The sequence below is a fragment of the Episyrphus balteatus genome, chromosome 1, assembly GCF_945859705.1.
Source record: "Episyrphus balteatus chromosome 1, idEpiBalt1.1, whole genome shotgun sequence".
NCBI lineage: Eukaryota > Metazoa > Arthropoda > Insecta > Diptera > Syrphidae > Episyrphus > Episyrphus balteatus.
In genome coordinates, this window is record NC_079134.1 from 93,881,055 (window position 1) to 93,899,027 (window position 17,973).

The 17,973-nt window shown below is 32.6% G+C and overlaps 1 protein-coding gene across 3 annotated transcripts in view; it reads right to left on the reverse strand.

The window, feature by feature from the left end:
- LOC129906432 (USP6 N-terminal-like protein) overlaps positions 1-17,973 on the reverse strand; it is a 442,462-nt gene that overhangs the window by 134,793 nt on the left and 289,696 nt on the right. The window contains exon 7 of one of the 3 annotated variants that reach the window (XM_055982212.1): positions 6,359-6,576. The exons of the other annotated variants lie outside the window; for them this stretch is intronic. Within the exon in view, the coding sequence (XP_055838187.1) occupies positions 6,572-6,576 (5 nt within the window). The 3' untranslated portion in view covers positions 6,359-6,571. Of the gene's footprint in view, positions 1-6,358; positions 6,577-17,973 lie in introns of those variants that run through there. 3 annotated transcript variants of the gene reach the window in all.

The window sequence follows — 17,973 nt, forward strand, 5'->3', positions numbered from 1 at the left end:
CCCATGCGCAGCTTTAGCTGGTTGATGAGCCAGAGAAATGAGTATTTCGGTCAGCGACGATGGGACCCATAACTTCCATGTCTGGTCATCCTCGAGAGGATTCCCTGTACTATGATTGACCTTCTTGTACACGAAACCGTCCGAAACAAGAAGGTCAGGCAGTTGATGTTTTTGCTCTTCGATGCTGTCAATGATCTTCAGATATTCGTCCGACTTGAAAGCGGGATCTGTAAGATCTAGGTGCAGCACATCGGAAGGATCAATTGAAAGGGCTTCTAGACTCACTGCATCTGTTGCATGGACCCTGGATAGAGCGTCAGGCACAACATGTAGTGAGCCTTTTCGATGCTCGATTTCAATATCATATCCCTGGAGTTTTAGGCTCCATCGGGCCAACCTACCACTCAAATTCTTCTGTCCCATCAGCCACTTCAGACTGGCATGATCAGTTATGATTTTAAACCGATAGCCTTCAACATATTGTCGGAACTTCTCCACCCCTAAAACCGCTGCTAAACATTCTCGTTCTGTCACGCTATAGTTCCGTTGTGCACCATTCAGCTTGTGAGAGTAATAATAAATTGGACGTTCTACTCCTTCATCGTCCAGCTGACATAGTACACATCCTATTCCCGAGTCGGAAGCATCACAGAGAATTATGAACGGCTTTTTGAAATCCGGATAAACTAAAACAGGAGATGTCGTTAACTTTTCTTTTATCAGGTTAAAACCTTTCACCGCTTCCTCACCGAATTCGAACTTAACCCCTTTTTTCAAAGAGTTTGTTATTGGGGTAGCAAGAGTGGCATAATCGCGGATAAACCTCCTGTACCACCCTGACATACCCAAAAATCTGCGAGCCTGACGTTGTGTTGTTGGAACAGGAAAGTCACTTACTGCAGCAACCTTATCTATGTCTGTTTTCAGACAACCATTGCTCACAACATATCCCAAAAATTTCAACTCTTTGTAGCAGAACTTCGACTTTTCAACATTAATTGTAAGTCCAGCTACACTTAACCTACTAGCGAGTTGCATAAGAATTTTGACGTGTTCATCAAAAGTTCGTGAAATAACGAGAAGGTCGTCAACATAGGGGAACACATTTTGCTTAAGTTCAGGAGTCATTACCTTGTCCATAAGCCGACACATACGTTGGACACCCCCGCTAAGACCAGGAGGCATAACAACAAACTCCAACAAGGGTTTACCAGGCACTGTGAATGCGGTTTTTTCCCTTGATGACTTTTCAAGTGGAATTTGTAGAAAAGCATCTTTGAGATCTATGCTCGAAATAAAAACCGCATCCTCCACCCGCGACAGAAGTCCCTCTATCGGATGAAGCGGATAGGCATCATTCTTAGAGACAGCATTAACTTTTCTGTAGTCCAGGCATAATCTATTTTTGCCGGGTTTACGCACTAGGACTACAGGAGAGCTCCATGCACTGTTACTCGGTTGAATGATACCCATCTTCATCATCCGATCGAGTTCCTCGTACATCATTTCCTGGATTGCGGGTGAAACAGGGTAATGCCTTTGCTTTATGGGCTTGGCATCCCCTGTATCGATGACGTGTTCTTCTAAGGTTGTTCTTCCTAACCCATGAATGGCAAACGATGGAAACATTTGAACGACTGCTTTGATTTTTCTTGACTGCTCTTCTGTCAACTCATGTGGTTCAAAACAATTATGTGAGGGGGGTTTATCGCCTTTCTCTGCTACTATTTCTGATATTATTTGAGGTGCTAAATTGAATGCTATCCAAAAATTTATACCCAAGTATAAGGTTTGTTTTAAAGATGGAACTACAAACATTTCTATGTCTTTGCTTAGACCATTGTATGAAACTGAGGTAGTAAATTTACCTTTTACGGGCTGATTTGTTCCATCTGCAGTTTTTACATTGGATACAAAATTTGTACATGAAACGCCCCATTTCTTCAGTAACTCAAGTCCACCTTGTCCCAAACAGCTTATGCTGGCCCCACTGTCAAGTAACCCCAACATGGTTTCTCCGCAAATGGTCACCTCGGCATATGGCCTAGGGTCTCCATTACAGCAAAGTGTGGTTTCTTCTACAGCTTTATGAGCTAACTTTTTTGTTTTTACTTTTTCCTTTTTTAGGTCCAAAGATTCTTTCTCTTGCTGCTTCATATTCTAGAAGACGTTCGTGAAGAGATTTTCTAGGTTTGTATTCTAATTTTTCTAATTTTTGTTCAGGTAAATCTATATTTGTAGCACTATTTGTTCGTTTTAAAATTTGAATAGCCTGATCTTTATTTGGCTGTAAATTTTTTTCAGTTTTAAAAGAATGTTGTACATTTTGTTCGTTTTCGTTTAATTTTGTTTTGGATCCCGATTTTTGTTGGGAGAGCAATAAGTTTCGGGATTCGAATTGCTCTTCCGCATGTTTCCCGGACATTTCGGATTAGGACATCGAGGAGATGTTGTATCCTCTTTTCCACAATTATAGCAAAAAAGTGATGTCTGAGCCACTGGACATTCATGGCGACCGTGGCCAACGTTTTTGCAATTCCAACACGTGAAGGAACTCGTATCTTTTTGAAAAGCTTCAATATGGTCCTCAGATTCTACTGAAGGGTTAGTTTTATCTACGTCAACTTTGCGAAACTGAGGAACTACACTTGTTTGAACCTTACTCTTAGGAATCTCTTGGTCGTTGATAAATTTTTCCATTTTTCTACACACGTAGACCAATTCCTGTAAGTTGTGAGTTTGGTATGTCACAAGTAGTTCACCCATTCTTCTACGCACATTTTGCTTTATAAGGCTAATGAGCTCAAAATCAGGTTTGGGAATAGCAAGCCTAGTATTTAACTTTTGAAGGTCTACATAAAAGTCATCGAATTTCTCGTTTGGTCCTTGACGCCTGTCATAAAGTTTCTTCGATAGTTCAGCATCAGTCTCTAAAGATCTGAACTGATCAATAAGGGCTACTCGCAACGAAGCCCAATCACCAGACCTATGACTTTTCCTGTGTAGCCAATACCAAGTTTCTGCAAAGCCAGAAACGAATTGGTTAAAATGTTTGTAAATGTCCTGCCAAGTTACATTGTACCCATCCTTAGCTATTTCTAATCTGAACAGGAAGTCATCAACGGTCATATTAGTACCATCAAAATTCACACGCCATTTATGACCGCTAAAGAATTTGGGACCTATACTATAGGACCTATCAAAAGATGGAACAATGGCTTGGGCGGGTGGTGGAATTGCCCCAGAAGCTAAGATGGACGGGTCACTCAGTCTTAGATTTTGCAGTTGTGCTAAAAATTCATTTGCTGAACTGTAAACTGGTGTTGGTTGTGCACTAACCGAAGCGGAAGAAGTCTTGTTGCTGTTGTTCCTGCTGAACGGGAGGGTTAATAGAGGCTGATTTAGGTGGAGCTTCACTACGCTTACGTAATTCAAATTCATTTGGAGATTCTGTAACTGCAGGAGATCTTGCTGCTGCCAGTTCTTGACGAATGATGGTTGTCAAATCCTGCCTCATTGCAACAGTATTTCTCTCCATTTCGAGTTGGATACGCTTCATATCTTCAGCTCTACTTAACCCAACCGTCGCAGAAACAATTCTTTGGATATATTCCGAGAACTCTACCTCATCAACTTCTAAGCCTCCAGTTTCATTACGCTCATTCTGTACAGCTTGTTTTTCATTTTGATCAGATCTTTTTTCATTTCGCGAGTTTAGAGGAACTTTTGGAATAGCTCCAGTTCCTACAGCAGCACCAGTATTGGATGCTCCCGTTGCGTCAGATGCATTTGAAACATTTGAACCTATCCCCGTATTGTTTCCAAAATTATTGGACCAATTTCCATATTGGCTATGGTTTCGATTACGGCCATAAAAAGAGCCTTTCCTATGAGGAAGCCCACGCCTCGACATTGTCAAAAAAAAAAAATCAACAGCTCAAAGTGAAAAACCCAAAAAAAAAGAAGATCCCAAATTTTGAAAGCTTGTAACCGAATTACAAAAACTTAAAATTAAAACGAAGCTCAAAAAAGTTAATTAAGAAAATTTGTTGGTTTGCAAAAAAATTGAAAATTAATTTTTCGAAAATTTAAAACCCAATATGCAAATAAAAAAAACGAATCAAAGCTTTAATCAAATTAAAAAAAAATTAAAATAAAAAGGTAATAATAAAAATCAAAATAATAACAAAATAAGAAAAAAATTTAATCGAAATCAAAAAAAAAATTTAAAAAAAATCAATTGGAAAAAAAATATAAACCGAAAATATTTTTGAAACAATTAAAAAAAATTGTAATTAAGTGAAGATAATTAAGTTTAAAAAAAAAATAAATCGAATATTAATAATAGATACAAAAAAAAAATTAATTTAAAAAAAAAAAATTAGAAAGCCAAAAAAAATCAAAAAAAATAAATTCAGAAAACAAAATAAATAAAAAAAAAAAATATCAAAAATAGTTGAAAAATATTGTTCTTTTTTTTTTACGATTTTCAAAACGATTCGAAAATAAAAAAAAATCAATCAAAAAAAAGGAAAGCGACTTTACCGAAACAAAAAAAAATTAAATCAAAAATCACAAATGAAATCAATAGAAAAATTATAAAAAATAAATCAAAACAAAAAAATGTCAAAAAAAAGTTTTTCAAAATATTTAAAAAAAAGGATATTTTCTTTTTTAAATACCAAAGAAAAATGTAAAGTAAAAAAAATTAAATTTTGAAATATGTATTTTTAAAATGATATTTTCAACTAAAAATCTTAGTTGAAACAAAACAAAATATATAATGTATTTTGTACTCAATATTCATGATGTAGGTGGATGTGACTCTACGTTTTGAGAATACACCCGAGCTGAACGACGAAAACGATTGTTATATACTCACTCACAAGTAAACAGTATCTTCGATTTCTAATTATGAGAAGACGTGGACAATTTGAGATTGTAGTGCTTATATGAAAATTTAAATTATGAATAAAAAACAAACATAAATAAGTTAATCTTTTGCAGCGAACTAGTAGGCTCTTAGCCACGCTATCGGTCAAAAGATTAAACAAAAATGTAAGTTAAAGAAAATGAAAACTGAATCTAATTAAAAAAAGTTAAATATTAGAAAGAGAAAAGGAATTAAGTTTATCTTTTGCAGCGAACTAGTAGGCTCCAGCCACACTATCGGTCAAAAGATAAAACCAAAAAAGGAAAGAAAAAAAAATGAATCTAATTTGAAAGGTAAGAGAAATATAAGTATTTAAGGAACAGAGAGAGAAAAGGTCCGAAGCAACAGACTAGACGAGGATCACACCCATCTACGGGACATCTTATCCTTACTCAAACTGAGAAACCGAAAAAAATTATATTTACAATTTAAGAAAAGCAAAAAAAAAATATTAAATGAAATCAACCAGGAAATAATCGATACCTGCAGCAGACTAATCGAGGATCTCACCCAATTACTGGTCAAGTTCTCGAATTTATTTTCCTGATGCCATTAAGAAAAATAAAAAAAATTTAAAATTGAGAAAAAAAAAAAATTAAAAGAAAAAAAAATAAGAATTGAATGTAAAATAATTTAGCACTAACAACTTGCATTGAACCAATGCGACTCAAAAATCAAAAAAAAATTATAAATTTTTTTTTAAGTTTATCAAAAACAAGACAAAATCGGGCCCCACGTTGGGCGCCACCTGTAACGTACTGTCGAGATGTTGTCGAGTCGGAGATGAAAATTTAAGAAAACTTCAACCCCGAAAACCACCCACTCCATACACTACCAGTAGGGTTCAGAGCTTACAGGGACTCTAAAACCTACATGGAAGCAAAAGTGGATGGGTGTCCTGTTCCCTAACCGCGCGGCATGCTTGCATGGCCAAAGGTTAGCTCGTCGGTGGGGGGGATTCTTGTAGCCAGGGAACTGGACGGCCGTTACGTTTTCATGCCGTTGAAAATTGTACGAAAAATATCGAGAAGCTGATTTGTCCATTATTATTTTTACAACCTGAAAATATTTTATTTCCTTGTGAAAGTGAGGAGAGCCAGATGTATTGATCTCAGAGGACTATCCCACCCTATAGTGTCACACATTCCTACTCTATGAGCAGGTCCATGCGACCAACCTAGTTACCACGGCCTCAATGACACCTTGCTTAGTAATGTCAAAAAAAAAAATGATCAATTAGAAGTTTCAGTTTACTTTTTTTTTCTTTCTTTTTCTCTCTATTTTTTTTTCTATCTTTCTCTTTAATCTTATTATTCTTATCTTTCGGATCTTTCTTGTTTTCACTTTAAAAATATTTTGTATCTTTTATGTTTAAATGTATAACAATTAAAAATTATTTAAATTAAATTAAATTATATTCGTTCGTTCAAATTTTCAATCAATAAATTAATATTCTCACTTACCCCACAAATTGTTTTGCAATTTTGCATATTTTTATGTGTTACAGTGGTGAATTGTATTTTTGTTCTTCGTTGTTTATAATTCACATTTGGTCATTTCCTCCTGATAATGTGCACACCATCGCAGGATTGAGTTTTTGTTGTTGTTTTGTTATGATTTTGCTTATTTATTTTAAAGCTAGACTAAAATAGGGTAAAATAGAAAAAAAGAAATTTGAACGAATTGAATGTACAAGGTCAAATAGTAGATATGCAATAATTTAAGATTTATAAAACTTTTTTTTTTATTTTTTTACTTGAAAGAAAGATTTTTAGGTACTTAGCTTTTATAGTTTTTTTTTTTTTTTGAAACGTGATGAGATAAAGGCTCAGGTAGAAGATGATTTTATATGTTTTTCCTGGATATTGCTTATTTAGGTTATAAGTGCAATTTTAGATGTTTTCCTGGATATTGCTTATTTAGGTTATAAGTGCAATTTTAGATGTTTTCCTGGATGTTTTCCGAGGATGAAAGTTTGGATGATTTTGATTGTTGAGTTGAGAGTGTGTGTTGTATTTTTTTTTTGCTGTTAATTTTATTTGGTCCTTGCAGGATTTTTAAACAGGATCAAAAAAATAAAAATATGTACTTTTTTTTTACACATTTAAATAAAATAAAGGTGCCAAGATGGAGATTTTGGGGGTGATTTTTTATTGTTTGCTCAGGCTGCGAGTCAAATAGTTTTTTTTTTCTGAATTTGGGCGATATTGTGCGGCTTAGCAAAAAGAGCACTTTTAGACTTTAAAAAGTCTGATTGGATGGTCGGGTTTTTAGTTTCGAATCGAATTCGATCGATTTTTACTCTGGAGCACCTGATTGAAAAATTACATTAATTTACATGTTCGTATCTAGGTACGTAGAGCGAGTAAACGAAAAATGTCTCACCTTTAATTTTAAGCAGTAATGTTTAATAAAACACAAAATTAATGTAGGTATGTAGGTGTTAATTAAAACAATTAGAATTTTCTCCACCTGGAGCACCTGGTAGAAAAAAAATCACGAGGGCAAGTATTAGGGTAAAATGTAAAGCCAACTCAATTAAAAAAATCTCACCTTTTTTAAAAATTGGGTATTGCGCACAAAAGTAGGTATTGTTTTTTTTTTTTTTAAGATAACAACTATTTGTATTAAAAAAAAAAAACTTGAAAAAAAACTTTAATTAAACTTTTTTTTTAAAAAAACTTGAAATTGAAAAAAAAAACTTGTAAAAAAAACTTATTTTGTCTTTGACTCGGATATATGTACGTATGACGTGTAATGTACGAAAAAATCACCAAAAAAGGAAAGATTGTGATTTTCTTGGAACTATTTATACCCTTGAGTAGACTCACAGGTTCCCTCACACATACACTCTCAAAACAATCATGGACGAAATATTTGGGTTTCCGTTTAGACATTTATTCAATGGTTTTTGACCACAAAAATACAAATAATATCTTAAAATTCATTTCTGAATTTTTCAAAAATATGTGTAATATTTCTAATCATTTTTGGTCAAAATTCATCGATCTTAAGATTTTTTTTGATATTATATTTAAATGTATATGTGAATTTTTTTTTTGTAAAATTTCGAATTTCGAAAAATTTATAAGAAAATTTGTCCTTGAACATTAATTTTTGTTTTTTTTTTTTTTTGTTTTTCCCTTTTTTCTATATATTTTTGTTCAACCTAACATACCCAAAACTGCTATAAGCTTTTATTACGACCAAGTTGATTCTAGGTGCCTCGTAGTCCAGTGGATAGAGATGCCGAACACATCTCAGACCCCCTGGTTCGAGTACCGGTGCGAGCACCAATGTCTTTTTTTGTATTTTTTAATATTTTTTTAATTTTTTTTTTCTTTCATAATTCTTTTTTTTTTTTAAACTACCTAATACAAAACAACTCTAAAAAAAAACAACCCTTAGCAGTTTTGGAGAGATGTAGAATATCCTGGAAAGATTTCATATAATACCAAGTCGAGCTTACTGATTGCTCCTACATGTATGCAACATTTTTTGTATTGATGTATATTTTTTTGCTTAGGTTCCACAAAGCTGAAATATACCTAACCACAGCTTCTCAAACTATTTAATATACATACACAGCACACATAGAACACTAACAATGACCAACGATGTTCTAGTTCTAGTAACTATTCACATCTAAGGCACAAAAAAAATAAAGTTGACAAATGAGAGGTTTCCTACAATTTTTCGGATTGATTTTGCGTTGAAGACGAAAATTTTAAAATCAAAGTAGAACATCGTTAGTTTAAAGTGGCTTACCGTTATAAAACATCTTTAAATCAAAGTTGTTTCAACTTAAAAAAGAAAGCAACAATTTATTAAAAAATAGAAAAGATGGGCAGCCGCTGGAGATCGAACCTACAACTCTTGGGTTATTAGGCGAATGCTTTACCAACGTGCTATATCACTGTTGAAAATTAGATTGATAAAATGCAACAAAAGCTTAAGTCCGCAAAAAATAAAAAAAATTCTTACGTTGTTTCAATTTTATTTTGAAGAAGTTTCATGTTAATTTTTTCAACATTAAATCAACGCTCTAAACAAAACAAAATTTAACTAAGGTCCAGGTTCTGTATGTACCTAGTCAACATTTGCATTGGAGAACAAGAACACTCTTGACAACTACTACACTGTATCTATTTATATATAGGTGGTCCTTTATTTCTTTTTGCCGAAATTCCGGTGATTGGCCATCAATTTTAGCGAAAAAAATTCTCTAATTTTTGCGAATTCAACTGCCTAGTCTCCCGGTACAATCTGCAAAAGCCCATATAAAATTAGAAAATTACCTAAAAAAATCAAAGGAAATGAAGGTTTATCAAATCAAATAAAAATCTAAAAAATGGGGAAATTTTTCTCAGTATTTCCAACCCGATGGCGGCTATACAACTGCATGTCCCAAATAAGGACCACCCTAATATATAGGAATGTACTACCTATGTCATTAAATAGGTTAGTATAATTTTGTTCTTATATTTTTGTTTTGAATCGTTTTCGTTTTTTTTCACTTTTTTTTGAAAAACGATCTGCTTATTTTTTTTTTTTGTTTAATTTGCTTAAATTGTTTAACTATGGCCATATTTAAATATAAATTAATATTAGTTGGTGAAGGGCAGTTTAAAACTTCCAGTTTGGTAAAACTCACTTAAATTAAGCTTCTTGCAGTTAAAGAAAAAAGGCTCAAAAAGACCAAAAACAGAAGATTTTGAAAGTCCATATTTTATAGAATTTTAGAATTATTAAATTTCTGTGACCACTATGTAGAGAGTTTAAATACCTTTATTTCTTAATATGATTTATTAGTGCAAAAAAATGCATCAAGTCAGTTTTTCAAATTTTTCGTTATTTTGAAGAAAAATAAAAAAAGTTTAAAAAAAGTTTTTTTTTTTATTTAAAAAAAAATTGTTAATGCCGGAAATGGAACCTGACTGTCAGTCGAGCACCTTACCCTTACCCTCTAGTTCAGTCTCTTATAAAAGTAATAGTGCAAAAGGAATTTTTTTAGTTTTACGTTGTAACTTTTTTTCTCCGTGTAACGTCATTTAAACTTGTATTACTCGAAAAGGGGAAAAAACGGCGCTATCATTTCGAAAGGTAGGACAGTATTCTTCATTTGAGAACTAAAATTGTAGAGGGCACTCGAAGGCAAACCAACTAAATCTCCAATTTAATAAAAACTAAGCTAAATAAAAATGATTAAAATTGCTTCGCTAATGAGCCCCATTACAATTAGCCTTAATGTTATTTAACAATATAATCTATGTTTTTAGGAAGTATTAACCTTCTTGTTTAATATCCATAACAATTTAATACTGTTCACAATTTCTTAACACCCGCTATCACTATCGCAAGTTCACACCTTATAACTGCAGCGATAAGAAAACTGTACCTTTTTTATATACCGACTTTGAATGGCTATTTAGAAATGAAAGAAGGGGTAACCGTCAAACTTTTTTTGGTTTTGGTTCGATGGGAGATTGTAGAACGTTGTTTAATCATTGGATTTAAGAAAACTGACATTTACTTTTTTTATTTTTGACCTATGGCGGGACCCACTGTGCCATGGTGAAAAACAAGATACATTGATGAAATTCTGGATAAAGGTTTAAGATAAATCAGGGACTAAGGATTCATAAAATTTCAAAAAATATTTTTGGTGTAAGGGTGTTTTTATTGAGGGGTTGAGTTATGTGGGAGAAAGGTGTCTTAAGAGCTGACATAAATTTTATTAATTTTTTAAACTTGGGGAAAAATTTTCGTTTCTTATAAGAGTTTAGAATCTAAAAAGTCTACAAAATTATAAAATTAATGCGAGCGAATGCAAGTTTCTGCAAGAATAATAAATCACCGCTACTTCTCTCCGATGTTGGCTTCGATTCTTCGAACAAATTTTATATAAACGATAGGCTAACTAAAACCAATTATTATCAACTGCAGCGACATTCTCTTCGACTAAAACAAAAATCTCTCTTGTCTTCAGTTCATACCTACAATGGACAAATTTATGTATGCTCTGCCAACAATCAAACTCCTACTCTGATTCATAACATTGCAGATTTAAAGAATCTAACCGGACCCGATGTCTACATTCAACTATGATGTGTTATTTAAAAGCAGAAACACAATCACGCTTTTCCGTCGATTTTGACAACTGTCAAAATTTCAACCATACGAAATCTATGTAACTTCTCATATATCCCTATAAGAAACTTGTTTCTTATATCCGTTCTAAGAATATAAGAAACACTCGGTTAAAAGAAACAAATATTGTGCAAAATTTTTGAGTTTCTTATAAGCGTTATGTACTGTAATTCTTTAATTTTTCCAAAATGAAATAGAAAACCGAATAAAGGAATTTTCAGACAGTGTTCTTCATCAATAAATAAAAATCCTGTGCCAGATAAAAAAAAATCCATTTTTTTCTGCAATGATGGGATATTTTTATTTTACAATTTTAAAATCAAACTAAGGGTGTGTGTCAATGGGGCTAAAAAAACCGATCAGAAGCATAATGAAAAAATACCAAAAGCAAAACTAAGTCCTCTTCTTTACGAAGACGCAAAGCGCGAGACGCACATAAGAGGAAGGGAGGAATAAAGTTCGGGTGAAAAGTGAAGGAAGATTTTTTACCGTGACCCGTGAGTCTTCGGTAAAAAATGTTATGACTCTTTAGACGTTTGTTTGACTTATCAACGAACGCTTATTATGCTTGTTATGTTATTAATTTTTTTACTATTTTCTTCAAGGAATAATGAGCCATTTTTATCTTGTCACACACGCAACTAAAAAAAAAATTACTCTCATTATGTTCCATCACTCCAGAAAAAGGAGTAAAAGTATTTTTAGTAAGTGATACGAATCTTGTTAAATCTTAATAATCTTATAGTCATTTATCTGTTCCAGTATTTTTATATCAAGATCTAATCTTTGCTACATTTGATCTTCAAATTAATAGCGATTCAAGTCGACAAATACATACAATATCATTGTCTCTGAAGTGTTAATATTGAATGTCTATTTAGAGATTGTTCTACCATGGACTAGAATTTATTACTTTCTGAACCAGACATTAACAGACGAACTGATTTCTTGACAAAGTCTATCACTTACCTGTTTGAAAGACATGTTGCGATTAAAACTCGGCATTTAAAATTACCTGATTGCCCTTGGCTTTCAAACACTATTTTAACTGCCATAAAGCGAAGAGCTACTTGTATCGTCCGTCGCTTGAAATGTTTTCGTAGCACAGAAATGCTTCAGACTTTTAATTCATACCGAAATTTGGTAACCAAGCTTCAAAGCAGATCGCTCATCTAAGTTTTTATGGAAAGAAGTTCGTAACATGTAATTAAAAAAAGATAGTGATATTGTTGCAGACGACAATATTAATCTTCATGACCGCAACTGTAAATTCTCTATCAGCCCTATTCTGCTGTTCCCGTGAATCTCAGATCCGATTCACACATTCGGTTCACTTTAACTCTACCTTGCCATCCTGCTATCCATCGGGTAAACTGCATTATCATCCCTCAATTTGACGTCCAGGTGAACGTCAAATAAAAAAAAAAAAATGGCGACGAAGTAAATTGAAAGGAAAAAAAAATTTTTTGTTTGTGTTTATTTGCATAGAAAAAATAAAAGCAGCCGATTAAATGTTAAGAAATAATTAAAAATTTATGAAAAGTGGCATTTTGCTTAATTTCAACGATGGTGAATTTATTTTTACAAACAAAAGTGACAGATCCGCAACATTTTTTATGCGGATTGCAAATATATGGAGCAAGTTCATTCACGTGATTAGTGGAATACTGAACAACATTACCGATATTACCGACGTGAGTTTGGATTCCCCCCGATGAATAGCAGAATGGTAATTGGTGAATATTTAGCGATTTTCCCCCCCGATGGATAGCAGAATAGGGCTGTATATCCACTTCATGTCCCACTCCATATTTAGTAGTACATAACAAAAACAATTTATCCTACAAATGTTAAGTTAAAATTAGTAAAATTACCTTTAATCCCTATCCTCTCCTATGGTTGTGAGTTATTTGCCAATCCTGATTCCCAGTCCCATCAGAAGCTTAAAGTTGGACGCTTTCTTTAAATATCGATGTTGTTCTTTACTTTTTATAATTATACATAAAAACGGGCCTGGGTATTTGCATGAAAAAATTACTTTCTGTTCTTCTAATCGTTATACAGGGTGATTCAGGAGTAATGTGCCAAAAAGCTGGAGCGTGTAGGTTGGGTCGGGACAAGAAAAAAATCTTATGGGAGGGGGGTCTATTCCCCTTCGTTTAGCGGGGAGGGGCAATTAAAAAAAAAATTGACTTAATTTGGAAAAAAAATTATTAAAAATCAACGGTTACACCTACACTACAACAACGTGCTATACTTTTTTGTAAAGCCAAAAACCTAGTTTTAGCTTTAAGAGTTTCAACGCAATAAAATTGTTTTATTTTAATGAAAAATAATGAAATAATACTTGTGCAACCAATTAAAAAAAAAAGAACTTTTTTAATCATATTCTTTGATTTTTAAAGGTTTCAAGAGAATCAATCAGTTATCAATAGATAACATTTTTTCGTATTTACCTTTTCTTGTCATCGATTTATCTTTTGGATGTACATTATTATTTTCATTTAAATAATTGTGATTTTATTGCCTTAAGGCTCTTAAAGCAAGAATCCATGAGCGTCGAACACCCCAGGCATAGTAAGAAAAATTCTCAGGTAAATGTTCTGCTGTTATCAATGAAAAAAGTTGATCAATTTAGGGTTAATCCAATACTGTATCACTTTATTGTATCCTTATTAAAGGCTGAATGTTTAAAAAATAATTGACGAATGGTAAATGTTTCATAAATTAACTTATCGACAGGTCCAGCTACGTGAAAACAGAAAATAAAGAGGTTTTTTAGAAAAAAGTCGTTTTGGTTTTTTGTTAATTTCTCGAAAATGACAAGATATTTTGGAATCCGGTTTTATGTTTTTGTTTAAAAACAAAAAAAAAGAGCATCGAATTTTTAAAACTTAATTAGTACTTAATTACATAAAATTTTGAGAAAAATTAGTTTGAAATTTTTTTTTCAATTGTTTTTTTTTTCAAAATTTTGATTTTGAAAATTATTTTTTCAAAAACTACCATAAAATTGCTTTATTAAAAATGTTTGTAAAAGACTAGGTTTTTGGCTTTACAAAAAAGTAAATTAAGTCAATTTTTTTTTAAATTGCCCCTCCCCGCTAAACGAAGGGGAATAGACCCCCCCCTCTCCCATACGATTTTTTTCTTGTCTCGACCCAACCTACACGCTCCAGCTTTTTGGCACATTACTCCTGAATCACCCTGTACAGTGCTACGGTCCCAATATACACCTGCTTAACTTCAAGTAGACAATTCTTCATTTTCGATGTCCAACTCCAGAATGATCTACCCAATCATGTGAAGTCAAGGTCTGAAGCTGAACACAGAAGATTTCTTGATCCTACATGCTTAGAGCACTTTTCTAGACTGGCTTGAGATAGTTTTAAATCTTCCTTCTTTATTTACGCAATACTTTAATCTAATTTTTTTTCATTTCTTGGCGCCAGCGTTGCCAGATTCCCCGATTTTTTGAATTTCTCCCGATTTTGGAACTATTAACGATTGCCCAATTTTCAGCTCAAAAAAGTATGTGCATACCTTAGCATCGTCACTTTTTTCATAGAAACATTTAAAATTTTATTTTAAAGTTGGCAGAACTCCACTTAAACGTTTTAAAAATTCCTTTCGTTTAATTGTGGTTTTCTTTTTTAACAGTTATTGGTTTAAATCTATCTGTTTCATTCCCTATTTGCAAAGATATTATAGTGTCATAGATGTCGCACGCAGAGGAAAAAAAATTACCATTTTTCAATTCCATGGGACGTACCACTACGTCCCAGTTCGATCAAATTAGCGTGAATAATACTCAGAATAGTACTCAGTACTATGTTGCTTCTTATTTGTATTGTATTGTCAAGTTGCTTGTTGTGTTTTCTTTTTTTTTTAACTTCTTGGTCTGTTCGTCTTTTTGTTGTTTTTTCTTTAAATTGTGAGGATTTTTTTTTATTTCTTGAGTGTATTTACTTATGGACCAACCTGCGGGCCAGTGCCAATCCGGTTTTCAGAGGGCAAAAGTTGAAAAAATTATTAGCAGCGTAAGGGTGGTTGAAAATTTTGGATAAATGGTATATGAAAGGGGAACATAAATTGCCCACAAACAAATTGGGGGAAGGGGGTGGGTGGGCGAAAAAGTGGGGTGGGTGTGAAAAATCGTGGTTCTTTACGATTTCTGGCAAATGTAGACCTCCTAAAAAAGTTGAATACAAAAGTTGTAGATAGTAAAAATTTCTACAACTTTTACTCAAACCATTTTTTTATATAAACTCAAAAATATTGAAAAAAATGCAAAAATACGATTTTTTGAGTTTTCATTTTTATCATTTACAAAAATTATGGGATTTTAACAAAACTTGGTTAAAAATTACTTTGTTATGTTTTCTATCTTCTTTCAATGTTTTTTTGAGCGAAAAATACAAAAAAACATTAGAAAAATATATTTTGATTTTTATAAAAAAACTTTTTGGCTAGTGAAATCGACCAAGGCCTTCGATTTTTCTGCCCTGTTCGATTTCACTAGTCAAAAAGTTTTTTTTTATAGAAATCAAAGTATATTTTTCTAATTGTTTTTTGTGCGCTGAAGTCAGAAAAATTCTATCACATCACGTTTTTGAGATATTACCATGCCAAAACATCACAAAAATTGTGTTTTGGACGTTCAAAATTCAATATCTCAAAAACTTTGCACGTTAGAGCTATTATAATTCTAGATTCAAATTAAGAAGCTCAAAAGCCATTAGAAAAGTATAATTTGGTTTCTATGGAAAATTATTTCTAGCCTATATTACTGTCATTTACGGAAAAATCGATCTCAAAATCGTTTTTTTTCAATTTTTCTCAATATTTTCTTAAACAAAAGTATAGTTTTTCCACACAATCTTAAATAAAAGGTTTTAATCTAAATAACTGCATTTCAAACTTTTCAAAAATCAAAAATTTTGTCGGTAACTTTTTTGATTGAAAGATAGGCTATTTTTCAAATTAAATTCGTCAAAAATCCAAAAATTAACTTTTTGCTCAAAAAACAGTATTAATAGAAAGAAAACATAAAAAGGGTAATTTTTAACCAAGTTTTGTAAAAATCCAATCATTTTTCTGAAAGATAAAAATAAAAAATCATAAAATCGTACTTTTGAATTTTTTCAATATTTTTGAGGTTATATAAAAAAATGGTTTGAGTAAAAGTTGCTATCTACAAATTTTGCATTTAACTTTTTTCGATAGGTCTACTTTTGACAGAAATCGTAAAAAACCAGGATTTTTGACACCGACCCCACTTTTTCGCCCACCCACCCCCTTTCCCCCAATTTGTTTGTGGGTAATTTATTTTTTCCCTTTCATATACCATTTATCCTAAATTTTCCAACCACTCATATAGTCCAGTGAAAGCGTTATTTGACCTTGCGCACAGAGGCACTGTCAGTTTTTATTTCATGGATCGATAGCGGTATATTTAAAAGGCTTAAACCCAATTTCTCACCACCTGATCATTCTTTTTAGCGGAGTTATTCACAAAAATGCATTTTTTGGGATATTTTACTTCTAAGCTAATATCTTTGCTCCAGATTGTTGTAGACCAAAAAATAAACATACATTCTCTTCCTTATAATATTTTCTATCGTTGTATGTAATTTTATTGAATTTGAGTGAGCAAATACAAAATGGCAGCCATTTAAAGTCAAATTCTTGTTGTTAAAAAAAAAAAACATTTTCGTCGTTATTTCGAAAAAAGCTTATATCATGATTAATGTAATAATCTCTAAATGCTTCAAATTAAAATATTTTAGTTTATTTTTAATAAATTATTGATTTGCTTGAATCAGCTTTCAGATAAAGAACAAAAACATATTTTTCAATAAATCTAAAATTAATTATACAAATATCGCCAGATTCCTTCTATATTTTTAAGTTTCAATATTAACTTTGAATTTCCTGGATCTCTTTGTCTATCATTTTCTACGTAGGATGATGTTTCTGGGACGGAATATGATTCATTAGTATCTTCTTTTTCTGTCTGTTACTCATGAAGGTCTTCAGGTATTTTCTTAACGTGATTGATGTTTCTTCTACAATCTACACACTTTTCCATTTGAATCTCGTACTACCACTTCATTGGATGTACGGTCCACAACTTCGTACACTGTTAAGTCAAATGCTGTCGAAAGTTTATTTTGGGGAACTTCATTGCGAACCAGAACCTTGTCTCCAACTTTAATGTCACTAACATTTGCACATCGTCTTCTGTCGGCTATCTGTTTCTCTTTTTCGTTGTTTGCTATATCTAGATCTCGTGCTTCTGAATCGAGGAAATCTTCACTTATATCTTGAATAGAAGGTATTTTATCCCGGATCATTCTGTTGAGTAACAGTTCAGATGGTGATTTTCCTGTGGTCCCATGGGGTGTTACGTTATACATAAGTGTGAATTTTTGAATAGCTTGAGTAGTAGTTGGTGGACCACGGCGTGGGAAAATTTTGGATGGGATGTATGCCCTTGAATTCGTTTGAGGTCACGGCGGTGTTGTTTAATGGGTTTTTAATGGGTTTGTGTTTTGTTTGAGGTGGCCGCCTTGGCGCCTTGGATTGTATGTAGCTCGATATTGGAGTGTAAATTAAAGGGCGAAGCAGCAGACCCATCGGAATATGATCAATTGAAAAATGCATTTGTGGCGCCGTCGCCGCGTGCTGCAGCGATGAATATTTTTTGGAGTTAAATTAATTTGTAGATTCTTCTGGCGATGACTGCATTTTTTTTTTTTTGAAGGTCGATGCATCTTGAAAAAATATTATTTTTATGCCTACAATTAATCTAAAACTCAATTTTGTTTGTATTCAGTAAAGTAATAATTTATTTCCTTGAGATTATTGAGATTACATAGTTTTAGTTT